General features: G+C 44.5%; 1 protein-coding gene across 1 annotated transcript in view; it reads right to left on the reverse strand.

Moving 5' to 3' along the window:
- cemip (cell migration inducing hyaluronidase 1) overlaps positions 1–23,127 on the reverse strand; it is a gene marked incomplete at its 3' end in the record, with an annotated part of 220,520 nt that overhangs the window by 174,964 nt on the left and 22,429 nt on the right. The window contains 3 exon segments of the mRNA XM_084308248.1: positions 15,500–15,679; positions 22,442–22,503; positions 22,509–22,677. Of these exon segments, the coding sequence (XP_084164374.1) occupies positions 15,500–15,679; positions 22,442–22,503; positions 22,509–22,677 (411 nt within the window).

Here is a 23,127-nt window from a genome sequence, read left to right on the forward strand (position 1 = left end):
AACACACCCCCCCCCCCCCCCCCCCCCCCCTGACTGATCTCCTTCTTCCTTACCGGACCCACCCGTTCCCTCCGGTCCTCCTCCACTGCTTCCCTCACTGTCCCGTCATCCAAGCTCAAAAGCATTGGTGATCGGGCCTTCTCACGCACTGCACCTCGACTCTGGAACTCCCTCCCTTAGACCATCAGAGACTCCCCCACACTCTCCACCTTCAAATCCCGACTCAAAATCCACCTGTTCTCCCTAGCCTTCAACCTTCCCCAACCTTAACCCCCCCCCCCCTCCAACCTGTTTTGATCTTTGTTACTGTGGCTTTATGTTTTGTGTATCATGCTGTTTCCCCTGTTTCCCCCGTGGTCTTATGTTCCTTTTGTTTCTTTGTTTTGTTCTTTTGTTTCCCCGCCTAATGTCAGCGACTTCGGGTTCTTGAGAAGCGCTTTACAAATAAAATTAATTATTATTAGCGTAGCGTTGGTATATTCATACTAAGTTAGCTAGTGTAGAGAGCTGGTATATCCATAGCCTACTAGTTAGATAGGGTAGAGCTAGTATATCCATACTAAGCTAGCTAGTGTAGAGCTGGTATATCCATACTAAGCTAGCTAGTGTAGAGTTGGTATATCCATACTAAGCTAGCTAGTGTAGAGTTGGTATATCCATACTAAGTTAGCTAGTGTAGAGCTGGTATATCCATACTAAGTTAGCTAGTGTAGAGCTGGTATATCCATACTAAGCTAGCTAGTGTAGAGTTGGTATATCCATACTAAGTTAGCTAGTGTAGAGCTGGTATATCCATATGGGGTTAACTGGCATAGCACAGGTATAACCATAAGATTAGCTAGCATAGCACTGGGTATATACTGTACCTCTACACTCCCCTTTACACCCAGGCCTGTGTCCTGAGCACCCTCCTATACTCCCTGTACACCCAGGCCTGTGTCCTGAGCACCCTCCTATACTCCCTGTACACCCAGGGCTGTGTCCTGAGCACCCTCCTATACTCCCGAGCACCCTCCTTTACTCCCTGTACACCCAGGGTTGTGTCCTGAGCACCCTCTTCTACTCCCTGTACACCCAGGGCTGTGTCCTGAGCACCCTCCTATACTGCCTGTACACCCAGGGCTGTGTCCTGAGCACCCTCCTATACTCCCTGTACACACAGGGCTGTGTCCTGAACACCCTCCTATACTCCCTGTACACACAGGGCTGTGTCCTGAACACCCTCCTATACTCCCTGTACACACAGGGCTGTGTCCTGAACACCCTCCTATACTCCCTGTACACCCAGGCCTGTGTCCTGAGCACCCTCCTATACTCCCTGTGTACATCCAGGCCTGTGTCCTGAGCACCCTCCTCTACTCCCTGTGTACATCCAGGCCTGTGTCCTGAGCACCCTCCTATACTCCCTGTGTACATCCAGGCCTGTGTCCTGAGCACCCTCCTATACTGCCTGTAAACATACAACTGTGTAGCCATGCACAGCTCCAACCTGGTGATTAAGTTTGCTGATGACACAACAGTGATAGGCCTAATCACCAACAATGACCAAACGGCCTACAGAAGTGAAGCTGACAACCTGCCACAGTGGTGCCATGTGAATAACCTCTCTCTCAACGTTGACAAGACCAATGAGCAATGGGTCTGCTGTAGAGAGAGTCAGCAGCTTCAAGTTCCTCTGTGTTCACATCACAGAGGACCTCGCCTGCGACAAGCTCACTGGACAGGTGGTGAAGAAAGCACAGCAACACCTCTTTCACCTCAGACTGCTGACGAAATTCAGCATGAGGCCCCAGATCCTACAGGGGTACAACCGAGAGCATCCTGACAGGATGCATCGCTGCCTGGTATGGAAACTGCTCTGTCCTCAATCACAATCAAATCAAATCAAATCAAAATCAAATCAAATTTATTTATAGGGCCCGACAACACACGTTAATGTCCCCATGGGCCGTACAGGTCTTCTTTAAACAAGTCAAGAAGAAAACATAACAATAAGTCAAGAACAGAACAAGAACACCATAAGGTCCAAACATTTTTAGATGAATGCAAATAAATGAAAGAATGCAAGCACTCCCAGACATACCCCACGCGAAGGTAAGGAAAAACTCACTAAAACCTAACAATAGGGAAAAAATGCGCTATAGACGGTTGTTTGAACAGCCCAGAGTATCAGTGGATGTGAGCTTCTCTCCATCCAGTACATATACAACAGATGGTGTGTTAGCAAAGCCTGCAGGATTATCAAAGATCCCGACCACCCCAACCACAAACAGCTGATGCCGTCTGGTAAATGGATGTTTTTTCCCCCCAAGTTGAAGTTGAAGTTGCTACGTTATCATTGTTTCATCTGCTACTTTGTACACACTACATATGGACTGTATATTGTAATTTAGTGATATTTGTACCTGCTTTGCCCATGTGCTGTGTTGTTATGTTCTAGTCTAGAGCTGACCAATCATTGTTCTGTTGCCACTTTGCAGACATTACACCCACAATGTGATTATTGTCATTTAATATTGGAAATTAGTGTATTGGAAATTAGTTTTAATGCTATTTCTATTGCATATGTTCACTTGTTTATGCTGTACTGTATGAAATATATGACAAATAAACAAATCTGAATCTGAGTTCAGGTTAGCTAGCATAGCGCTATTATACAGGGTTAGCTATCATATAGTATCTATCTATGTCGTCCTCGGACGGGCCCTCCATCGGTGCTTCCAGTCATCCCGATCCTCCATGCATCTGGCTAGCTCGCCGGTGCATTCTGTTCCCGCATCTCTCCTGAGTACGTCCACGTAGGTTAATGTGGGACGTCCTCGTGATCGATGCCCGTGTGTTGGTTCCCACAGCACAAGTTTGCTGGTTGGCATCTCATGATGTCTCTGGCAGTGACCTGCCAGCCTCATTCTCCTGACTGCCACTTTCTCGCTCACCCTTAGCACCCCCCCATACAAGTTTGCATTAGTGACATGCTCATCCCTGTTGATGTTGAGCACCACACGCATCATTCTGGTGTAGCACCCATCCAAGGACTTCTGCAGGGTGGGCTTCAAGGTCCAGCATTTACTGCCATACAAAAGGACAGACTGAAAGAAGTTGAGCTTGATTTGACGGGGGAGGTTGGATTTCCACACACTGGTCATGCCATTCAGAGCCCTCCACGCAAGCGCCTTCCTCACTTTAAGGTCTTGCTCGGACGAGTTGACCCACGAGCCCAGGTATTTGAAATCACAGACTTCCTTTAGAGCAGAGCCTCCTGTTGTCCTTAGAGGTGGATGATCCGGGAGGATGTTATACATTATGACCTCGGTTTTCTTGGCATTTAGCCTAAGGCCAACATTGGCGCACTCCGTCTCCACTCTGCACAGGAGTTCCTGTGCCTGCTCCACGTGGTCAGAGAGCAGGCTGATGTCGTCCGCGTAGTCAAGGTCTGTTAGGACTATGGCGGGGTGTCGTCTCTATCTCCTTGGGGTTATTGTGAGACCAAGTTCCTGCTCCCGTCCATTGATGGCCTTCCTGAGCGCATAGTCGAGGACTATGACGAAAAGGAAGGGGGCAAGGGTGTCCCCTTGCATCACTCCAGCCAGGATGTCAAATTCTTCACTGTTGCCGTCTGGGGTTACCACCTTGGCCCTTGTACCCGTGTGCATGGTCCCTATGGCCCGGAGTAGATTGGGAGGGACTCCGTAGGCCTTGAGTATCCTCATCATCACGGCTCTGTGTATCGAGTCAAGTAGCTCTGGTATATCCATACAAGGTTAGCTAGGGTGGCACTGGTATACAAGGTTAGCTAGCCTAGCAGCAACCTGGCATACAGTACAGTAGCTAGCATACTGCTGGTATATCCATACAGGACACACTAAAATCCAGGCATATTATAGTTAGGGTTAAGGTGAGCGGTGGGTTTATACACGAGATGCCTGACTTTTAGGAAGTCATATATCAATACTGTGTAGTGTAGCATTGGTATATGTACATATATATTAGATAATATTCAAATGTATTGTCATTATATAACACATACAGTACAACCTAAATAAGTTTGGCAAATGTAAATGCAAATGTAACCCTACTTATATATATAATATATTCTAAGAAGGGAGATCCCCCCTTGAATTGGCCCTTCTAATTAAGGTTTCTCTCCTCCACATTGCCTGTGGTGCATTTTTTCCTATTGCTAGGTTTTAGTGAGTTTTTCCTTACCTTCGCGTGGGGTATGTCTGGGAGTGTTTGCATTGCATAAATGTATTTTGCATTTATTTTAAATTTGTTGGACCTTATGGTGATCTTGTTTGGTTTCTTTTTTTTTTTTTTTTTTTTTAATTAATAGTTTGAAACACAAAACAGCTCAACATAAATACAGTACCATACAGACAAAACTAAACTCACAAACAATAAACAATACAATACAGTACAATACAGACAAAACAAAACTCACAAACGGTACAATACAGACAAAACATACTAACAAAATGGGGGGGGGGGTGGGGGGGGTGCAGATCAAACACTCCTGCTTTCAGTCATAAGTATTCTCCAAATATGTCCTTATATAGATCCAGGGACCGTCCTCTCCATGGTCATGTTCAGTGAGCGTTGAGGCTGCTCGTTCCATTGTCAATAGGTCCATGAAATCCCTCATCCAGGTGTCCATACAGAAACAATTTGGCTTTTGGATCTTCCAGTTCATCATGATAGTACGCTTAACTGACATATGTGCTAGTGTAATGATGCGTTGCGTAAGTGCTGATTGTATACCAACTACCCCTATGCCCAAGAGGCAGACTTTTGGACATAAGGGTATCTTAACACTGAGAATAGAGGATAGAGGACTTGTTTGGTTTCTTGACTTATTGTGATGTTTCTTCTTGACTTGTTTAAAGAAGATGTGTCCGGCCCGCGTGTATCACTTCCGCAACGGATTTGATTTTCACTTCGCCTTTCACATCGCTGCTGTTTAATAATATTGTCGCGTTGGCGAAAGCAGGATGAGAGAGCGTAGATTTCAGTGTGTATCATTTAATCATTTATCATTTAACATTTGAAAGGCATACATTGTTGTCATACAGACCACTGCTGCCCAGACTGCTGCCCAGACCACTGCTGCCCAGACCTGGAATATATAACCATCAAGTGTCGTCCTTTCTTCCTCCCGAGGGAGTTAACGGCGATCGTCCTGATCCACCGCAAGCCAGTAACAACGTCACGCTCTCCAGACTCCACGACGAGGTAAATAGAATACAAGCGGCGAACGTTAACGCCGCCATTTTAGTGCTGGGTGATTTCAATAGCGCCAATCTGAGAAAGGTATTACCTGACTTCTATCAGCATGTGACTTGCAACACCAGAGGCGGTAACATCCTAGATCACTGTTACACGCAATTTAAGGGTGGCTACAAGGCTCATTCTGATAGTGGCTTTGGTAAATCAGATCACGCGTCCATTTTCCTTTCACCAAAGTACAAACAGAGAATCAAAAGCACTCCTGTAGTCTCGCGAGAGGTGCAGAAATGGGATTTGATGTCAGAGGAGACGCTCCAGGCTGCGTTTGACTGCACAGACTGGAACGTGTTCCGCGACACAGATAACATTAATGTCTACACGGAGACAGTGCTGGACTATGTTTGTACTTTGGTGGAAGAAACAATCCCCACTACCAAAATGAGAGTTTACCCAAATCAAAAACCCTGGGTAGACAAATCCGTCCGTGAAGCTCTGAGAGAGCGCACCAAAGCATACAACGACGGCCTAGTGGCAGGCAACATGAATGACCACAAGGTGGCGCAATACAACGTAAGGAGGACAGTGACAGAGGCCAAACGGCGCTACAGGGATAAAATTGAACTCCAGTTTGAACAAGCTGACTCTAGAGCTATGTGGCAGGGGCTCAAAACGATGACAGACTACAAAGGCGCCTCCCTCAAACTGAACAGTGACATCTCCTTAGCAAATGACCTCAATACCTTCTATGCGAGGTTTGATGCTGGTAATAACAACACCAGCCCACAAGCCACGGCAATGGGGGGGGGGGGGTCTGCTGCTGATGGAGACTCAGTGTTCAGGGTAACAGAGCATGAGGTGAGGCGGACCTTTAAAAAAGTGAATATCAGGAAGGCAGCAGGTCCGGACGGCATCCCCGGCCGCGTCCTAAAAGTCTGTGCCGACCAACTAGCCCCGGTATTCACTGACATATTTAACCTGTCCTTAGAACAGGCTGTCATCCCCACCTGCCTGAAGAAGTCCACTATTATCCCTGTACCCAAAAAATCCAAGCCTGCTTGCCTCAACGACTACCACCCTGTAGCTCTCACCTCCATAGCCATGAAGTGCTTTGAGAAGCTAGTAAAGGGCTACATCTGCTCCTCCCTCCCCATCAACATGGACCCCCTGCAATTTGCATACCGCCCCAACAGGTCCACGGAGGACGCCATAGCACATGTGCTGCACACAGCAGCATCACACCTGGACAAGAGGCAGGGGAACTATGTGAGAATGCTATTCATCGACTACAGCTCGGCATTCAATACCATAGTCCCCTCCATACTCATAGCCAAGCTCAGGGACCTGGGCTTGAACTATGACCTCTGCCAGTGGGTCTTGGACTTCCTGACTGGCAGACCCCAGGTGGTGAGAGCAGGCAACTGCACCTCCTCATCCATCACCCTCAACATAGGGCTGTGTTCTGAGTCCCCTCCTCTACTCCCTGTACACACACGACTGTGTGGCTCAGCGGAGTAGCAATACAATCATCAAATTTGCTGACGACACAGTGGTGGTGGGCCTGATCTCTGCCAACGACGAGAGGGCCTACCTGGAAGAGGTCAAGGTCCTGGCGGGATGGTGCCAGGAAAACAGCCTCTCCCTGAACGTCAGCAAAACAAAGGAGATGATTGTGGACTTCAGGAGGTCGGGGGTCAAGGACTACAGCCCCCTCAGCATCGACGGGGCACCGGTTGAGAGAGTCAACAGCTTTAAGTACCTCGGAGCCTACATATCCGAGGACTTGACATGGACCACACACATTGACAGTGTTGTGAAGAAGGCACGACAACGCCTCTACTTCCTCAGGCGCCTAAGGAAGTTCCAAGTCAGTCAGAAGATCCTTAAGAACTTCTACTCATGTACAATAGAGAGCATCTTGACTGGCAACATCACCTCCTGGTTTGGGAATAGCACTGCACAAGACCGAAGCAGACTACAAAGAGTGACACGTTCAGCCGAACGCACAATTGGAGGGGGGCTCCCCACCCTCCAGAACATTTACAACAAGCGTTGCAAGGGCAAGGCTAAGAGAATCATTAAAGACTCCAGTCACCCGAACAACTGCCTCTTTGAACTGCTGCGGTCAGGCAAGCGATACCGGAGTCTCAAGGCGAGCACAGAAAGACTCAGAAGAAGCTTCTATCCCCAGGCCATCAGACTGCTAAACGAACAATGAACACTACACAACAACAACCACCAAACGCACATAGCACACACATCCACACGCACACACTCACTTTAAACAGACACACTGTAGCACCCACTCCACACACTTTATAGCACACACCCACTTTAAACAAACACACTGTAGCACCCACTCCCCACACTTTATATTTATTGATGAAGGATTGCACTACAACTCGTACACCTTACTGTAAATTGTACCTCATCCCATTTCTGCTTTGCACTATATAGTACTGTACATTAGTACACTGCATAGTATTGTATATTATATGGTAACTCAGGACATTGTACATATGTCTATACCGAACACTGTGACCTCATTTTCTTCTTCTAAATTACATGCTATACTATGTTATTTGATACTATCTTGTTTAGCACAGTCTCTGGAGCGTAACAGTAAGAAGCATTTTGTATGAAAGTATTCTGTACTTCTGTATGACAACTATTAAAGAAACTTGAAAACTTGAAGTACAGAATACTTTTATCCAAAATGCTTCTTACTGTTACTGTTAGAGACTGTGCGTAGACAAGATGAGGTACAATTTACAGTAAGGTGTACGAGTTGCAGTGCAAATGCTTCTTACTGTTGCGCTCCAGAGACTGTTACTGTACCATACAATATACAATATACTATGCAATGTACTAATATACAATACGCTATAGTGCAAAGCAGAAATGGGATGAGGTACAATTTACAGTAAGGTGTACGAGTTGCAGTGCAAATGCTTCTTACTGGCGCGCTCCAGAGACTGTTACTGATAGCGTATTGTATATTAGTACATTGCATAGTATATTGTATATTGTATGGTACAGTAACAGTCTCTGGAGCGCAACAGTAAGAAGCATTTGCACTGCAACTCGTACACCTTACTGTAAATTGTACCTCATCTTGTCTAGAACAGTCTCTAACAGTAACAGTAAGAAGCATTTTGGATAAAAGTATTCTGTACTTCTGTATGACAACAATGTATGCCTTTCAAATGTTAAATGATAAATGATTAAATGATACACACTGAAATCTACGCTCTCTCATCCTGCTTTCGCCAACGCGACAATATTATTAAACAGCAGCGATGTGAAAGGGGAAGTCTCTAACAGTAACAGTAAGAAGCATTTTGGATAAAAGTATTCTGTACTTCTGTATGACAACAATGTATGCCTTTCAAATGTTAAATGATAAATGATTAAATGATACACACTGAAATCTACGCTCTCTCATCCTGCTTTCGCCAACGCGACAATATTATTAAACAGCAGCGATGTGAAAGGCGAAGTGAACTCCAGCAGCAGCGCGCTTGCCGCTGCGGCTGCCGCGGGGGCCGTGCCACCGCATGTCACGTGGCCGTTGCGGCCAATCAGGCCAACCCCGGAAATCAAATCCGTTGCGGAAGTGATACACGCATCCGGCCCATGGGGACATTAACGTGTGTTGTCGGGCCTTACAAATAAATTTGATTTGATTTGATTTATAGCAATATACAATGTACAGGTGATTAAACTGGGTATAAAATAAATACTACTGAGTAATACTGCTAATCATATGTATGTAGGCTACAGTGTTATAATATTATCATGTACAGTGATAAAGGTATAAAGACACTATGGTAGTAAGTCATACTGGCCAGCGGTATAACTAGTAAGAGTAGGTAAGGGATATGTACAGATATAGATATAGTACCTACAGGTATGTAAAACAGATTATATGCAGGTATATCCAGACAGATGTAGATACATATATAATATATATATATATATATATATATATATATATATATATATATATATATATATATATATATATATATATATATATATATATATATATATATATATATATACACACAGTAAATATCAATATAGGTAGTATATACAGCATTATTGTGCATGCTATCATACAAAGTTATATTGGTAGACTATTTGAGGTACAGTAGATATGATGCAAATACATAATGATGTTAGCTAGCATATATCTATACAGAATTAGCCAGCGTAGCGCTGTGTTCTAACAAAACAGAGAGCAAAGTGATGGTCTGCTATGCTCACTGCTCAGCACGCTCCACTGTCAGCTGCTTCCCCAGGACTCCATCTCTGTGTCCCGGCTTAAGGCTACGGTTGTGGTTTGTTAGGTACGCAGCTTTGCAGCCGCCGCTTGGTCGTCCAAATAATAAACTGAATCACTCAGTTTCAGCTCTCATTGGAGCTACAGTGCTTAAAGATCCACTCAGAGAGACGCCTACACCCACACGACCCATCTGGTTACTGCTGTCTGACAGCTGTGCACTGCTCACTCTCTCTGTTTATCAACCACAACGGTGCAATTGATGACACGCCACATCCAATTCTACTTCTAGAGTCGTGAATGGTCTCTTAAATCGGTGTTTGTATTTTACTTGTGAAGAAAGTTTTTCAAAATCTCCTGGTTTGGATTCTCTCCTTTACCGGAGACTGTGAGTTCTGCCTCTAATGTGTGTTCTGCCCTAATGTGAGTTCTGCCCCTAATGTGAGTTCTGCCCTAATGTGAGTTCTGCCCCTAATGTGAGTTCTGCCTCTAATGTGAGTTCTGCCCCTAATGTGAGTTCTGCCTCTAATGTGAGTTCTGCCCTAATGTGAGTTCTGCCTCTAATGTGAGTTCTGCCTCTAATGTGTGTTCTGCCCTAATGTGAGTTCTGCCCATAATGTGAGTTCTGCCTCTAATGTGAGTTCTGCCTCTAATGTGAGTTCTGCCCCTAATGTGAGTTCTGCTCTAATGTGAGTTCTGCCCTAATGTGAGTTCTGCCCCTAATGTGAGTTCTGCTCTAATAATAATAATAATGGCTTGGATTTATATAGCGCTCTTCATGACACCCAGAGCGCTTCACAGAGTCCATTATTCGTTCATACACAGTCATACCGGTGGTGGTAAGCTACAATTGCAGCCAGAGCTGCCCTGAGGCAGACTCACGGAAGCGTGGCGAATAATCATCGCCTACGGCCCCTCCGACCACCCCCAACATTCATTCACATGCATACACATTCATACGAGGCAAGTAGGTTAAGTGTCTTGCCCAAGGACACAACGGTGATGGGATGGACATGGGCTTGAGCGGGATTCGAACCACCAACCTTTCGATCATTGGACGACCCGCTCTACCCCTGAGCCAAAGCCGCCCCACTTTGCTCTAATGTGAGTTCTGCCCTAATGTGAGTTCTGCCTCTAATGTGAGTTCTGCTCTAATGTGAGTTCTGCCCCTAATGGGAGTTCTGCTCTAATGTGAGTTCTGCTCTAATGTGTGTTCTACTCTAATGTGAGTTCTGCTCTAATGTGTGTTCTGCTCTAATGTGAGTTCTGCCCTAATGTGTGTTCTGCTCTAATGTGAGTTCTGCTCTAATGTGAGTTCTGCTCTAATGTGAGTTCTGCCCTAATGTAAGTTCTGCCCTAATGTGAGTTCTGCCCTAATGTGAGTTCTGCTCTAATGTGAGTTCTGCTCTAATGTGAGTTCTGCCCTAATGTGAGTTCTGCCCCTAATGTGAGTTCTGCCCTAATGTGAGTTCTGCCCTAATGTGAGTTCTGCTCTAATGTGAGTTCTGCCCCTAATGTGAGTTCTGCCCTAATGTGAGTTCTGCCCTAATGTGAGTTCTGCCCCTAATGTGAGTTCTGCCCTAATGTGAGTTCTGCCCTAATGTGAGTTCTGCCCTAATGTGAGTTCTGCCCTAATGTGAGTTCTGCCCCTAATGTGAGTTCTGCCCTAATGTGAGTTCTGCCCTAATGTGAGTTCTGCTCTAATGTGAGTTCTGCCCCTAATGTGAGTTCTGCCCTAATGTGAGTTCTGCCCTAATGTGAGTTATGCCCTAATGTGAGTTCTGCCTCTAATGTGAGTTCTGCCCCTAATGTGAGTTCTGCCTCTAATGTGAGTTCTGCCTCTAATGTGAGTTCTGCCCTAATGTGAGTTCTGCTCTAATGTGAGTTCTGCCTCTAATGTGAGTTCTGCCCCTAATGTACATTCGTCCCCTATACTTTAAACCAGCCATCTCTTTGGGCCAAATAGCAAACATTCAAATGACTTCCCCTGTAAACACAACATTGTAACGATAGCTAACACATCTTTGTAACTATAGTTGTAACTATACGGACAATTGAACATGCAGCCATCGCATACATGCCAACATGAAATAGGCTACTTAACCTACAAACATAAACTGTTCTGACAGCACAATTTCCATGTAACTAAGAGAATGTTTTCACCTCCAATATGAGACTGACTGGGCCATGTTGTAAAAGTGTTGCTGATCTGATTACAGGAGTCCAGGGCCCTCATGCATCAACGTGGACTTTGAACTTGACCTACTTCCACACGTAAGCACGGAATGTAGAACTAGCGTACGCACAGGGAAGTCGGCATTCATCACACGTGCGTACGCAGGCTCTATGGTCCTCCGTGTTGATGAATACCACTTTGTTCTACCGTCAATGCTCGTGCATGATTATCCATATATGGTCATGAAAATGAGGAAACACCCCCCATGGGATGTGAAATAATGGACCGACCCGAGCGGGACTCCGAGAAACTCCACGGAGAATTCACTGCTGTCGAACCAAGAAGACACTATCGCGTATTATGATTTATGGGATAAATAAAAGGCGGACTTGTAAACGGTGATGTCAGATATCAACGGCTCCCTAAGACCATTGCTGCAATTCTGCCTGGACAGCTCAAAATACTAATAAAGACCGTTCGTTGACCACTGTTTGGCGTTGGTTGTGTGTCATTATAACCGTGCTTGTAATATGAATGCCTTTATTAGTTGTGTTCGATTGGCTATATGATTTTTAGATGCATCTATTTTGTTGTCGGCTAATAAAGACCGCGCTGGAATATGACTGCCTTTTCCCGTGTTGTTTGATTAATACCCCATGGATTAAAGTTCTCCTCAATTTTATTCCAAATCGCGATGGATCTCCCGTCAATTTTCTACCTGCTGCATATGATTTCTAGAGGCATACTACAATCTATTTTGACGTCAGTATTGGGTGGCCTATATAAACAATATAATACGAGAGCATATACAAGAACAATGAATCTCACTGCATGTATGATAGCCTGCCTTTCAATACATGAACTTGAATCCCATCATATACATAGTCTGTCCACTATAGTGTCATTGCAATGCGTTTTCTATTCTTTCTTATACAGTAAAAAGGGGGAAGAACACTATATTAATATGACTTGTATTCTGCTTACAGCTTCGAAGTTCCACTTGTTTCGTTTAACGTAAAGCCTTTTAAATATAATCAAAACGTTCCCGTGTTTCTGCGGTCTGCGCAGAATAATAACGAGTTGAGCTTTATGATTTATGATGAATTGAAAATGGGGGACCCTGATGTAAACAAGACGAAAGTTGGTCTGCATCCCCAATTAACAATTGTATGTACTGAGCTGTACTGTACTGTACCCATTCTGCAATCTGTTAATAAACTTTTCAATCAATCAATCAATCAAGCTACGCGGAGCGCAGTCAGTCAGTAGCCTACACCCCGTATATTCCGATAACGCTATATAAACCATGCTGCATTCATTCTGAGAGAAAGATCTATTATTCCAAATGCTATTTATAGGGTTTTGACCATAATTACACTACTGTTGCTATTTTACAATGAACTATAATGAACTACGGTTCGTACAGAACGTGCCAGTGTTATTATGCACAGAAGCTCATTTCCTTGTTGTAATAATATATTCTACCACTGGGCGCTAGGTACGCCAGGTCTGAAATGTGCGTAGATGTACGCACAAAGTCAAGTTCAAGTTGAAGTTGATGAATCCCACTCTTTGCTTAGAAATGATCGTACGCACAGGGTAAGCACAGATCTGTGCGTAGAACACGTTGATGCATGAGGGCCCAGGTGAGGCTCAGGCTTTGTGTTTACCATCATTATTGATCACACTGGAAAATGACGGAAATTCATTCAAATAAAATATTTGTCGTTTACCGATTTTTTTCAGAACTGTCAAGGTTTTGACCGGTGCAGACAGGTGGACAGACAGAAGGAACCACAGGAGTGTTTACTAAACGGCCTCCAGGGCCTCATGCTGTGTGGGTGTAATAATCTCTATAGTCATGCCTCTTATAGGCCTTTCACACCGGCCGGGCTCCAAGCCGGAGCCGGTTCCCGAACGTAATCTCGAACCGGCCGGCGCGTTCACGCCGGGAATAATTGGTTCGGAACATGAAAAATCGGTGCTCAGTGTTTTCTTAGAGGGCCGAACTAAAGCCTCCGTCATGTTCCGAACCAATTATTCCCGGTGTGAACGCGCCGGCCGGTTCGAGATTACGTTTGGGAACCGGCTTCTGGCCGGTGTGAACGGCCCATCAGAGGAGTTAACCATACATGTTTTTATTATTGGGACTAAAATTAACCCAGACTTCCTTTCATTCTATCTATAGAGTCCATGCCTCAATGTTTCTTTTTATTTTTAAGGCAGAATTTGATATCATTAGTAATGCAGGATTTCCCACAGGGCTCTATGGGTTTATCAAGGCACAACACCTTGACAAGAGAACCCCAGCACTTTGAATAAGAAACCCTGACAAACCCCAAAGGATTGTTAGAGAATATTTGTTTTCCAAATGATGGGCTTATATGTTAGATGTTAGAGCTATCTCAAACTGAATTATGACCTTGTGTTGGTTTATGCTTTATGCTAAATAAAAAGAAAACTGCAAACAAAGCACAATAGAAAAGAATAGAATGGAATTATCTTCATTGCCAAGTATATTTTTACATGTACCAGGAATTTGCATTTAACCATCCCTTCGCATCACAGCCTCACATGGCTGAGCCATGTTCCAACATGAATCAAGTATAGAAATATACTACGCAGATTTTAGTCTTTGATGAATCAAGCTTTTGCCTGCATTTAAAGATGTGGACTAACACTTGCAACACTTTTGTCTCGTGGCCCCATTTGTCTGACGCTTCCCGGCTCACTTGGGAGCGGGCGGCTGGGCCAGAACTCCAACCACGGGGCTCTGTGAGTAAGTTAATGGTACTGCATCAACTACACTACTAGCAAGTATTCCATACAACCTAATGTCCAAAGATTCAAACTATCCCTTTAACTCAGTAAACTGTACTAGTGGTTTAACTCTCTCAGGAAACTGTACCAGTGGTTTAACTCTCTCAGGAAACTGTACCAGTGGTTTAACTCACTCAGGAAACTGTACCAGTGGTTTAACCCTATCAGGAAACTATACAAGTGGTTTAACCGTATCAGGAAACTATACCAGTGGTTTAACTATCTCAGGAAACTATACCAGTGGTTTAACTATCTCAGGAAACTGTACCAGTGGTTTAACTCTCTCAGGAAACTATATCAGTGGATTAACTCTCTCAGTATACTCTGTACCAGCTAAGACAGACCCCCTTCCCCATCAGCAGTGGCACCTTGACTAGGACATTTACTGCAGGACGCCCTGTAACGCTTATGTAAGTCAATGGACCTAAAAAAAAACACTGTGCTGAAAATAATCTCTAATGGAGAGAAATGGATTATATCTCAATCACTGTTGTACTCTGAGCCCAGGCTAATGGGCTACATCTAATGTAAATCTATACTCTTCAGTGAAAGTAATGGGACGGGACTGGTCCTCTAAGCCCTGTGAAGCAGTACTGGCAGTAAAAATGCCGTATGGGTGCATGTCTGATAGGTGAGAATCATCTATTGGGATGTTGTGGGTCTACCTGGAAGTCTCACTGTCTTTGTGGTGGAGCTGTACACAGGACTTTAACGTTCAACCCCCTGGACACAAGTTTGGGCGTGTATACATTCATGCAAAAGAATATGAATACTAATGTAGGATTAATGGCCAGGTCACATGGAACTTCACTACCTGAACGGGTTTCCAATCTTTAGACTGTGCAGCACTGATGCATTTACTGAGAGCCGCTCAGTGTCACCATGTGACAATACACACGTGATAAGCAGACTTTTATAAGCACTTAATAGACACAAAATAGTCAACAGAATACACGTGGGATGTGATCATGTGAATCGTGACTGTCTTTTTTCCCTACCGGAAGCCCAGGCGATGGAACTGCTGGCTGCCCAGCTTGGAGAGGCTCTTCCTGGCCGCGTCCTCCAGGTTATTGGAGCCCTCGTCGTTCACCACCATGGCCAGGATCTGACCGGGCTCCACGGTGTCCAGGTACTGGGCCAGCCGGCGGCTCTCGTCCTTACTGCGGTACGTGTCGAACCTGGGGAACGACACGAGCACATTGTATCAAGCTAAGCAGCTCTTGGATCGGCAATGTCTGTCACTCACAGTTGGCCAATCTGCCCCCTAGTGGCGGCTCACGTGCATGGCACTTTCAGAAAGACAAGCGCAATCCATGTAACGTCACGGTGACCAATCGCAGCCACTCTTATTGTCTGGGACCAAATACGGCCACGCCCCATTCCCAGTAAAAAATGGGAATCTCTAGAATGGGTTTCGGGGCAACGCTGTATACAGAAGTGACGATAGACAACACTTTCTGTTGTCAGTAGAAGGCAGCATTGGTTTAAAATTAAAAGGTGAAAATGTTGAAAACTACATGAATACATTTCCCAAGATCCTTAGCACAGGTCACGGGTCACTGGGATGCGTCTATTCTTCGCCGTGATCTGAACAGCGGTAAACTATTACTGCGACCTCGGTATAGCGACCGCGAATGGTAAACTAATTATCTTAACAAAAGTGCGCTGGTAGCGTTACATATGTTGTCTAAAGGGGGACATATGGTACAATTTAAGATTTTAATGATAATCGGCATATAAAGGACAACATAAAGCATCGTTCATTTGTAAGAAACCTCAATGAAAACGGTAATATTCGCTATTGTTATGAAAATGTGCTAGAAAACTATAAAAATGTGGACGCATTTGGTCTACGTTCCGTTAAATGGTAAATGGTGCATTTATATGAAGCTTTAATCCAAAGCGCTTCACAATTGTGTTCCTCACATTCACCCATTCACTCACCGACGGCAGAGGCGACCATACAAGGTGCCAACCTGCTCATCGGAAGCAATTAGGGGTTTTGCTCAAGTGTCTTGCTCAAGGACACTTCGACGCGCTGCCCGAGAGGAGCAGAAATCGAACCGGGAACCTTCCGTTAACCAGACAACCACTCTACCTCCTGAGCCACTGTCACCCCATGTGAGCTACACTGCCCTGCAGAAGCACCGCAGTGACCACGCAAACAGTGAAACTGAGAAAAATGGCTTTAAGTTCTTTGACTATCCACTGATTTTGTAGTTACTGCAATTCTTGTAGCTACTGAAACCCCTTTTCTCTAAAATAGAGCATGATTGAACTTGTCACAAGATAAAACAGATATTGAGAAGTAAAATTTCACTCATAACTAGGGTTGGGTACCGAACTCTGTACTTTTAAGGGTACCGACTGAATTACATCGGTACTACCGAGTACCGATTCACGCTGGATCAATCGGTACCAAGTTTCGTTACCTTTACATAATGTGACCAGGCACAGATAATAGGGTCTTGTTAAGCAAGCTTCAAATTGTTTACAAATAACAAAATGTTCTAAATAAATAACAATGTTGAAGTTGAGAAGTTTGGACTTATTTTTTACAACTGAAATAAAATGTTTGTTATTACAGAGAGAGTTCAGTATTGAAAAAAGGTACCGTTGGGTATACTACCAATACCGAATCCTAGGAACTGGTACTGGTACTGGTATCGGTTCAAATGTGAACGGTACCCAACCCTACTTATAATATTATTAAGGCTGTCAAAGTTAACGCGGTATTAACACTTTGCCTCCCGACCGCGAGTTAATACGGGTTTCGAATCCATGTGTTGTGGACAGAATCACGTATAAAGCCGTGGCAAGTTGTTATTGCTTTTATTACATTTTAATAACCGGGTCAAGGTCACGGAGCGGCACTGCATATATTCCCTAGTCTGTGAATTCGAGGATGTGCAATACCGGCCAGATCCTCTTAGGGGCGCCATCGCTCCACTGCAGTATGCCCTGTGGGCGAATGGATAACTTTTTCTTTCCCTTTCAATGGAGATTTTTAGTACCCGGATTCTGAACCAGCATCCTGTACCGTGCAGAATCGCAGATTTCACCATGGAATAAGGGGATTTATCATCAGCCAATGGACATATCGATCTACCAGATGCCGATCGATAACGGGGAAATGCTCTGGGGTATCCCACCGGCTCATGGTAAGATCTTTTTCACGTAAATTACAGCCGGATCAGAGCTTGCTATGATACGCAACCAGCCGATCAGCGTATGTGGCTAGTTAGACGAACACTGCTATTGGTAATCAATAATAATAAACAACGTCCCCCGCCCCCCCCCCCCCCCCTTTCATGCATACATGCTTTGGGACATTCCCGATGATATGCAGTTTGAGTTATTTCTTTAGCATCTGTAAAACGGAAATGCCGTTTGATATACTGTTAGCAGCTATTAGCCCTATAACTAGCTGTGGTAAATATTGACGTTGAATTTCATAATTAATATGTGTGAATTAATTAGAGGACCACATCAAAAGCCAGATGTACCTTTCAATAGCAGAGTGGACTCAGTGGCTAAAACAGTCTCAACTGTAAGTTGAGACAGTTGCAGCAGATAACAACAGCAATAGTTATTTCAACCCCCACTCAAGCAATGACTAAATAAGGGAACAAACGACACCTTCTCGAATTGACTGTATGTAAATGCTGATTAGAGACAGCTGGGTTGACCACAGGGCAGACCAGTTTAGACTTGTGGAAGAGATGATTAGGCATGGACACTAAGTCACAAACAAAGTTATCTATTAATCAACTGTTTAGTATCAAAAGAGTAAACCATAATATTAGAAATGGGTAAACGGGAGATACAGTTGGTAAAAGGTTTATTGGAACAGTACTCTGCAATCAGTTGAGTTGAAAGACCACACCAAGGAGGGGGGGCCATAAAGACCCCCCTTCTTATCACTGAGGGAAGATGACATCACACCACCCCACCTGGAGACAAGACCCAACCCCCCACAAGAAGACGCTGGATTGGACCAACCATGTGCTATTATTGGCTAGAAATTATAAGATATAAGGGCCGACAAAGTGTTATTCTGGAGCCCAGACCCCACCCAGGTCTGCGTGCTCCAACCGCTCCCCACCGAGAGACTACTGCTGAGCTGTTTTAATGTAAGTAAGCCGAATGGAACCACCATGTTTGGTTAGAATAGAATGTAAACTTAGCTTAGAAACCAGGCTTACTTATATACAAAAAGGGCTTACAGTGTTGTCAATGTATGTTCAAATTATGTTAACGAGTGACTGTTTTGTGTACATATTGGGGTTTGAGATGCAAAACCTTGTTGATTCCTGTACACAGCAGCCATGTTAATGTTGTCTGATCATCTTTTGTATGTGAAAGGCAACCTTCTATTCACTCTTGGCCTCTGGCTCAAATAAATGTTGAGTTGAACTATAGTTCTGGTTTGTTTGGCTACACGTTTATTCTTCATCTGCTTTAAGTCAGATGAGGAGACCAACAATTCTATCACGTATGATCCCTTTCTCCTCCTTCCAGATAAGCAATCCCATTGTACTGTACTACAATAACCTTAGATTATTGTAGGATTCTGTAGGAATATACTACATAGCCTTCCAGAAAATATACGAGACAAAATCCGCTATAATCCTTATATTCACGGCGCTATAAAATGACAACCTATTGATGAATTCTTTTTTTCTTTAAGACATTTTGACGGTTTATGAACTCAATTGACAATGAGAATGGACAGATAGCAATACTATAAAGTATAGATTTTGCTCTACAAAAAGACACCGGTCGGTTTACAAAAGCTGGTCCTCAACCACTATATTAGACGGGTCCCAGTGGTCGCCAATGTGTTAACGTGTTATCGCCCGATTCTATTAACGCCACTATTTTTTTAACTCACGATTAACTTTTAAGATTTTTTTTACTAGACTTCACTCAGGTGTATTATTGATGCTCTCATTGATACTATGTTTGTGTGTGTGTGGTGTGTGTGTGTGTGTGTGTGTGTGTGTGTGTGTGTGTGTGTGTGTGTGTGTGTGTGTGTGTGTGTGTGCGTGCGTGCGTGCGTGCGTGCGTGCGTGCGTGCGTGCGTGCGTGCGTGCGTGCGTGCCTGCGTGCGTGCGTGCGTGTGTGTGTGTGTGTGTGAGATATAGAGAGAGAGAGGGGGGGGGGGGTGAGAGAGATGAGGAAGGAGCAAGAGAGAAAGAGATCTGGGAGAGTGTGTGTGTGAGAGAGAGAGGGGGGCGGGGGTGTGAGTCCTCAGCCCTTGTGTGGATGAATGTAACAAGTTCCTAACGTTTTCTTCCCCTATTATTTCATGCACACTTTATTCATTGTTTTTTTCCCCCCTCCATTTTCCTCCGATTTTCTCCCATCCCAATGTTAGTCGTTATGCCAATTCCCAATCCCCTTCCTGGTCGCTGCGCACTTACCCCCCACAGTCAGATCATCTGGGAGAGTGGAGGCTATCACGTGCTTCCTCCGACACACGTCCAGCCAATCAACCGCTTCTTTTCACCTGGCAGCGCGGATATTCTCCGAGAGGGCGTAGCGTGTGGAAGGATCACACTATCCCACTCAGGTCCCATCCGCGCTTAGCAGGCGCCCCGACCGAACTGTAGGAGTCGCTGTTTACAACGACCCGGACCCACCCCGCCAGCTTCTCCCACCCTCTAATATTGCCAATTGTATTAGTGTGAACGGCCAGCCAAGCTGGTGACAACCCCGGAGCTGTGAGCTGGATTCGAACAGGCGAATCCAGCTCACAGTTCCGGGGTTGGTGACGAACACAATCTCCGCTACGCCACCTAACCGCACCTTTATTCATTGTTTTAAATTATTATTTTCTTTTAAGTTATTTTGTGCATCACTCTGTTTTGAATTTGATGCAAATTTGCAATGCATGAGGGTCATCCTTTTGTGTTAAATGGCTGCATAAAGCAAGCATTTGTTGACTCTCATGTTGAACTTGAAAAAGATCAGTTTAAGGTAGAAAAAAATAAATAAAAAAATGCGATAAATTTGTGATTAATCACGAGTTAACTATGGACAATCATGCGATTAATCGCGATTAAATATTTTAATCGATTGACAGCACTGTTAGCTTCTGCAGGGCAGTACAGGTTATAACCAGGAGATGACAGTGAAGCCATAACTTTGCGATAACGTATCTATACAGTACGTTTTTCTATCTTGAAATAATTTTACAAATCTGTCGATAACATCAACCAGTGGACAAAGTCATGCAGGCATCAGTCGACTAGAATGATGAGTGTTAAATGCTGGCCTGGGATCAGTGGAGTGTGAGAAGAACTGAGGTTAAAGTGGAAGAGTCCAGCAAATCACCAGATGGACGGTCGAACAAGACTCGTTGTCCTTGAAAGCAAATGTTTATTTAGTTTGTCCAACTCTTAATTGTTCAGCAAATGTTCCCTAATTGCTCCTTACGGCCTGAATATTAAACGACTTTTAACAAGCCCATAGTACATTTATTTTATGATGTGTACTGTCATCGCTCATCCAGACAAGCGGTGATGGATGGGGCAGGAGAGAGAGAGGACATGTTGACGGGTTGGGATGCAATGCATTTAGTCAAACATTCCTCTCCGTCGCGATAATATACTAATGCATCATTATAACCGATTATCTGTTTAGCGGCACGCACGCCAATTCACCTGACCTCCGTTTGACACGAAAGCCAAACAGAGAATAAATCATAAAGCAATATTAGGACAGATATTACTCTAATATCTCTTTAAATGCAATTTTCTCTTGGTTTGCGGAACCATTCATTTACCTGTTTCTGTGATTAATTTGAGAAGGCTTGTGTTTTATTTTTTCTTCACATCTTATGAAAGAGCCAGATGGCATCTACAACACAGAATATCCTGCACCTAACTCAGAGATAACTAATACGGCTGTTATAGCTTTTGAGAGAAAGAAAGAAAGAGCCAACGTTTTGAGCAAACATCTTCCGAAGGTCACAATGAGCCTCCCATTATGTCATGGTGATATAATCAGGATAAAAATACTCCCTGCCGTTCTGCCCTATGAAGGAAAAAATTTGTAACTAATAAATGTTTTACTTAGCAGTCATATGAATCATAATAGAGATGTAATATTAATATCCTGTGCAACATCAATGAAACAAAAACTCATTGTTTTTTCCTCATTAGTCAAGTTGCTTCCTTCTTTGCAGGGCAGGATTGTGCACAACTCACTGTGAAGTCTCAATGTCTCTCTCTCTCTCTCTCTCTCTATCTCTCTCTCTCTCTCTCTCTCTCTCGTCTCTCTCTCTCTCTCTCTTCTCTCTCTCTTCTCTCTCTCTCTCTCTCGTCTCTCTCTCTCTCTCTCTCTCTCTCTCTCTCTCTCTCTCTCTCTCTCTCTCTCTCTCTCTCTCTCTCTCTCTCTCTCTCTCTTTCCTCTCCATATTATCTCTCTCTATTTCCCTCTCTGCCTCTCGCTCTCTCTCCATCTGTATCTCTCTTTCCCTTTCCCTCCATCTCTATCTGTCTTTTTCCCTCTCTCCCTTTCTTCCCCTCCTCTATCCCCCTCTCTCCATCTCCCCCCTCTCTCTCTCTCTCCGGTCTGTACCAGTCATTGTGGAGAACCTCTCCGGTCTGTACCTGTCATTGTGGAGAACCTCTCCGGTCTGTACCTGTCATTGTGGAGAACCTCTCCGGTCTGTACCAGTCATTGTGGAGAACCTCTCCGGTCTGTACCTGTCATTGTGGAGAACCTCTCCGGTCTGTACCAGTCATTGTGGAGAACCTCTCCGGTCTGTACCTGTCATTGTGGAGAACCTCTCCGGTCTGTACCAGTCATTGTGGAGAACCTCTCCGGTCTGTACCTCGTCATTGTGGAGAACCTCTCCGGTCTGTACCTGTCATTGTGAAGAACCTCTCCGGTCTGTACCTGTCATTGTGGAGAACCTCTCCGGTCTGTACCTGTCATTGTGGAGAACCTCTCCGGTCTTGGGCTCTATGATGTGGACGATGATGCCTCTGTTTCCCAGCCTCTCTGGAACAGGTAGCTGTTCTCGTTGCTCTCCCCCGGGTGGAGGGTCTTGTTGAGGAATGTCCAGGACAACTTCTTCTTTCCGTGAACCTCCAGGGTCCCTCCCGTCCCCACGCCCAGGTACTTTCGGCCAAAGTAGCTGTGCGCTGTGTCGCTGTCATCAGATCTGAACACGTGGGGAAGACAGGTGTGGTACAGGTGGGTGTGCATGGTGGACAGTTATTACGACAAGATAGGGCACGGTACAATATTCAACTTGTGTTGACGTAACACAGGACACACAGTCCTCATACAGATGGATATATTTTAGGATAGCTAACATTGATGTTGTAATTCTGCAACTGGGGGCCTTGTAGGGTTAAGCCAGACCCCCCGGCAACGACACCCACAATGAGGATTTCAACTATGACCCATTCAGTCAGTAAAAAAATAAGGTGTGTTGTTATGTTCACGTGGTGTGTTGTTATTTACACGTGGTGTGTTGTTATTAACATGTGGTGTGTTGTTATTAACATGTGGTGTGTTGTTGTTAACATGTGGTGTGCTGGATGACACCACTGATCATAACCACTGCTGCTGCTAGAATACACCACTGATCATAACCACTGCTGCTGCT

The sequence above is a fragment of the Notolepis coatsorum genome, assembly GCF_963971535.1.
Source record: "Notolepis coatsorum genome assembly, chromosome: 2".
NCBI classification, from domain to species: domain Eukaryota; kingdom Metazoa; phylum Chordata; class Actinopteri; order Aulopiformes; family Paralepididae; genus Notolepis; species Notolepis coatsorum.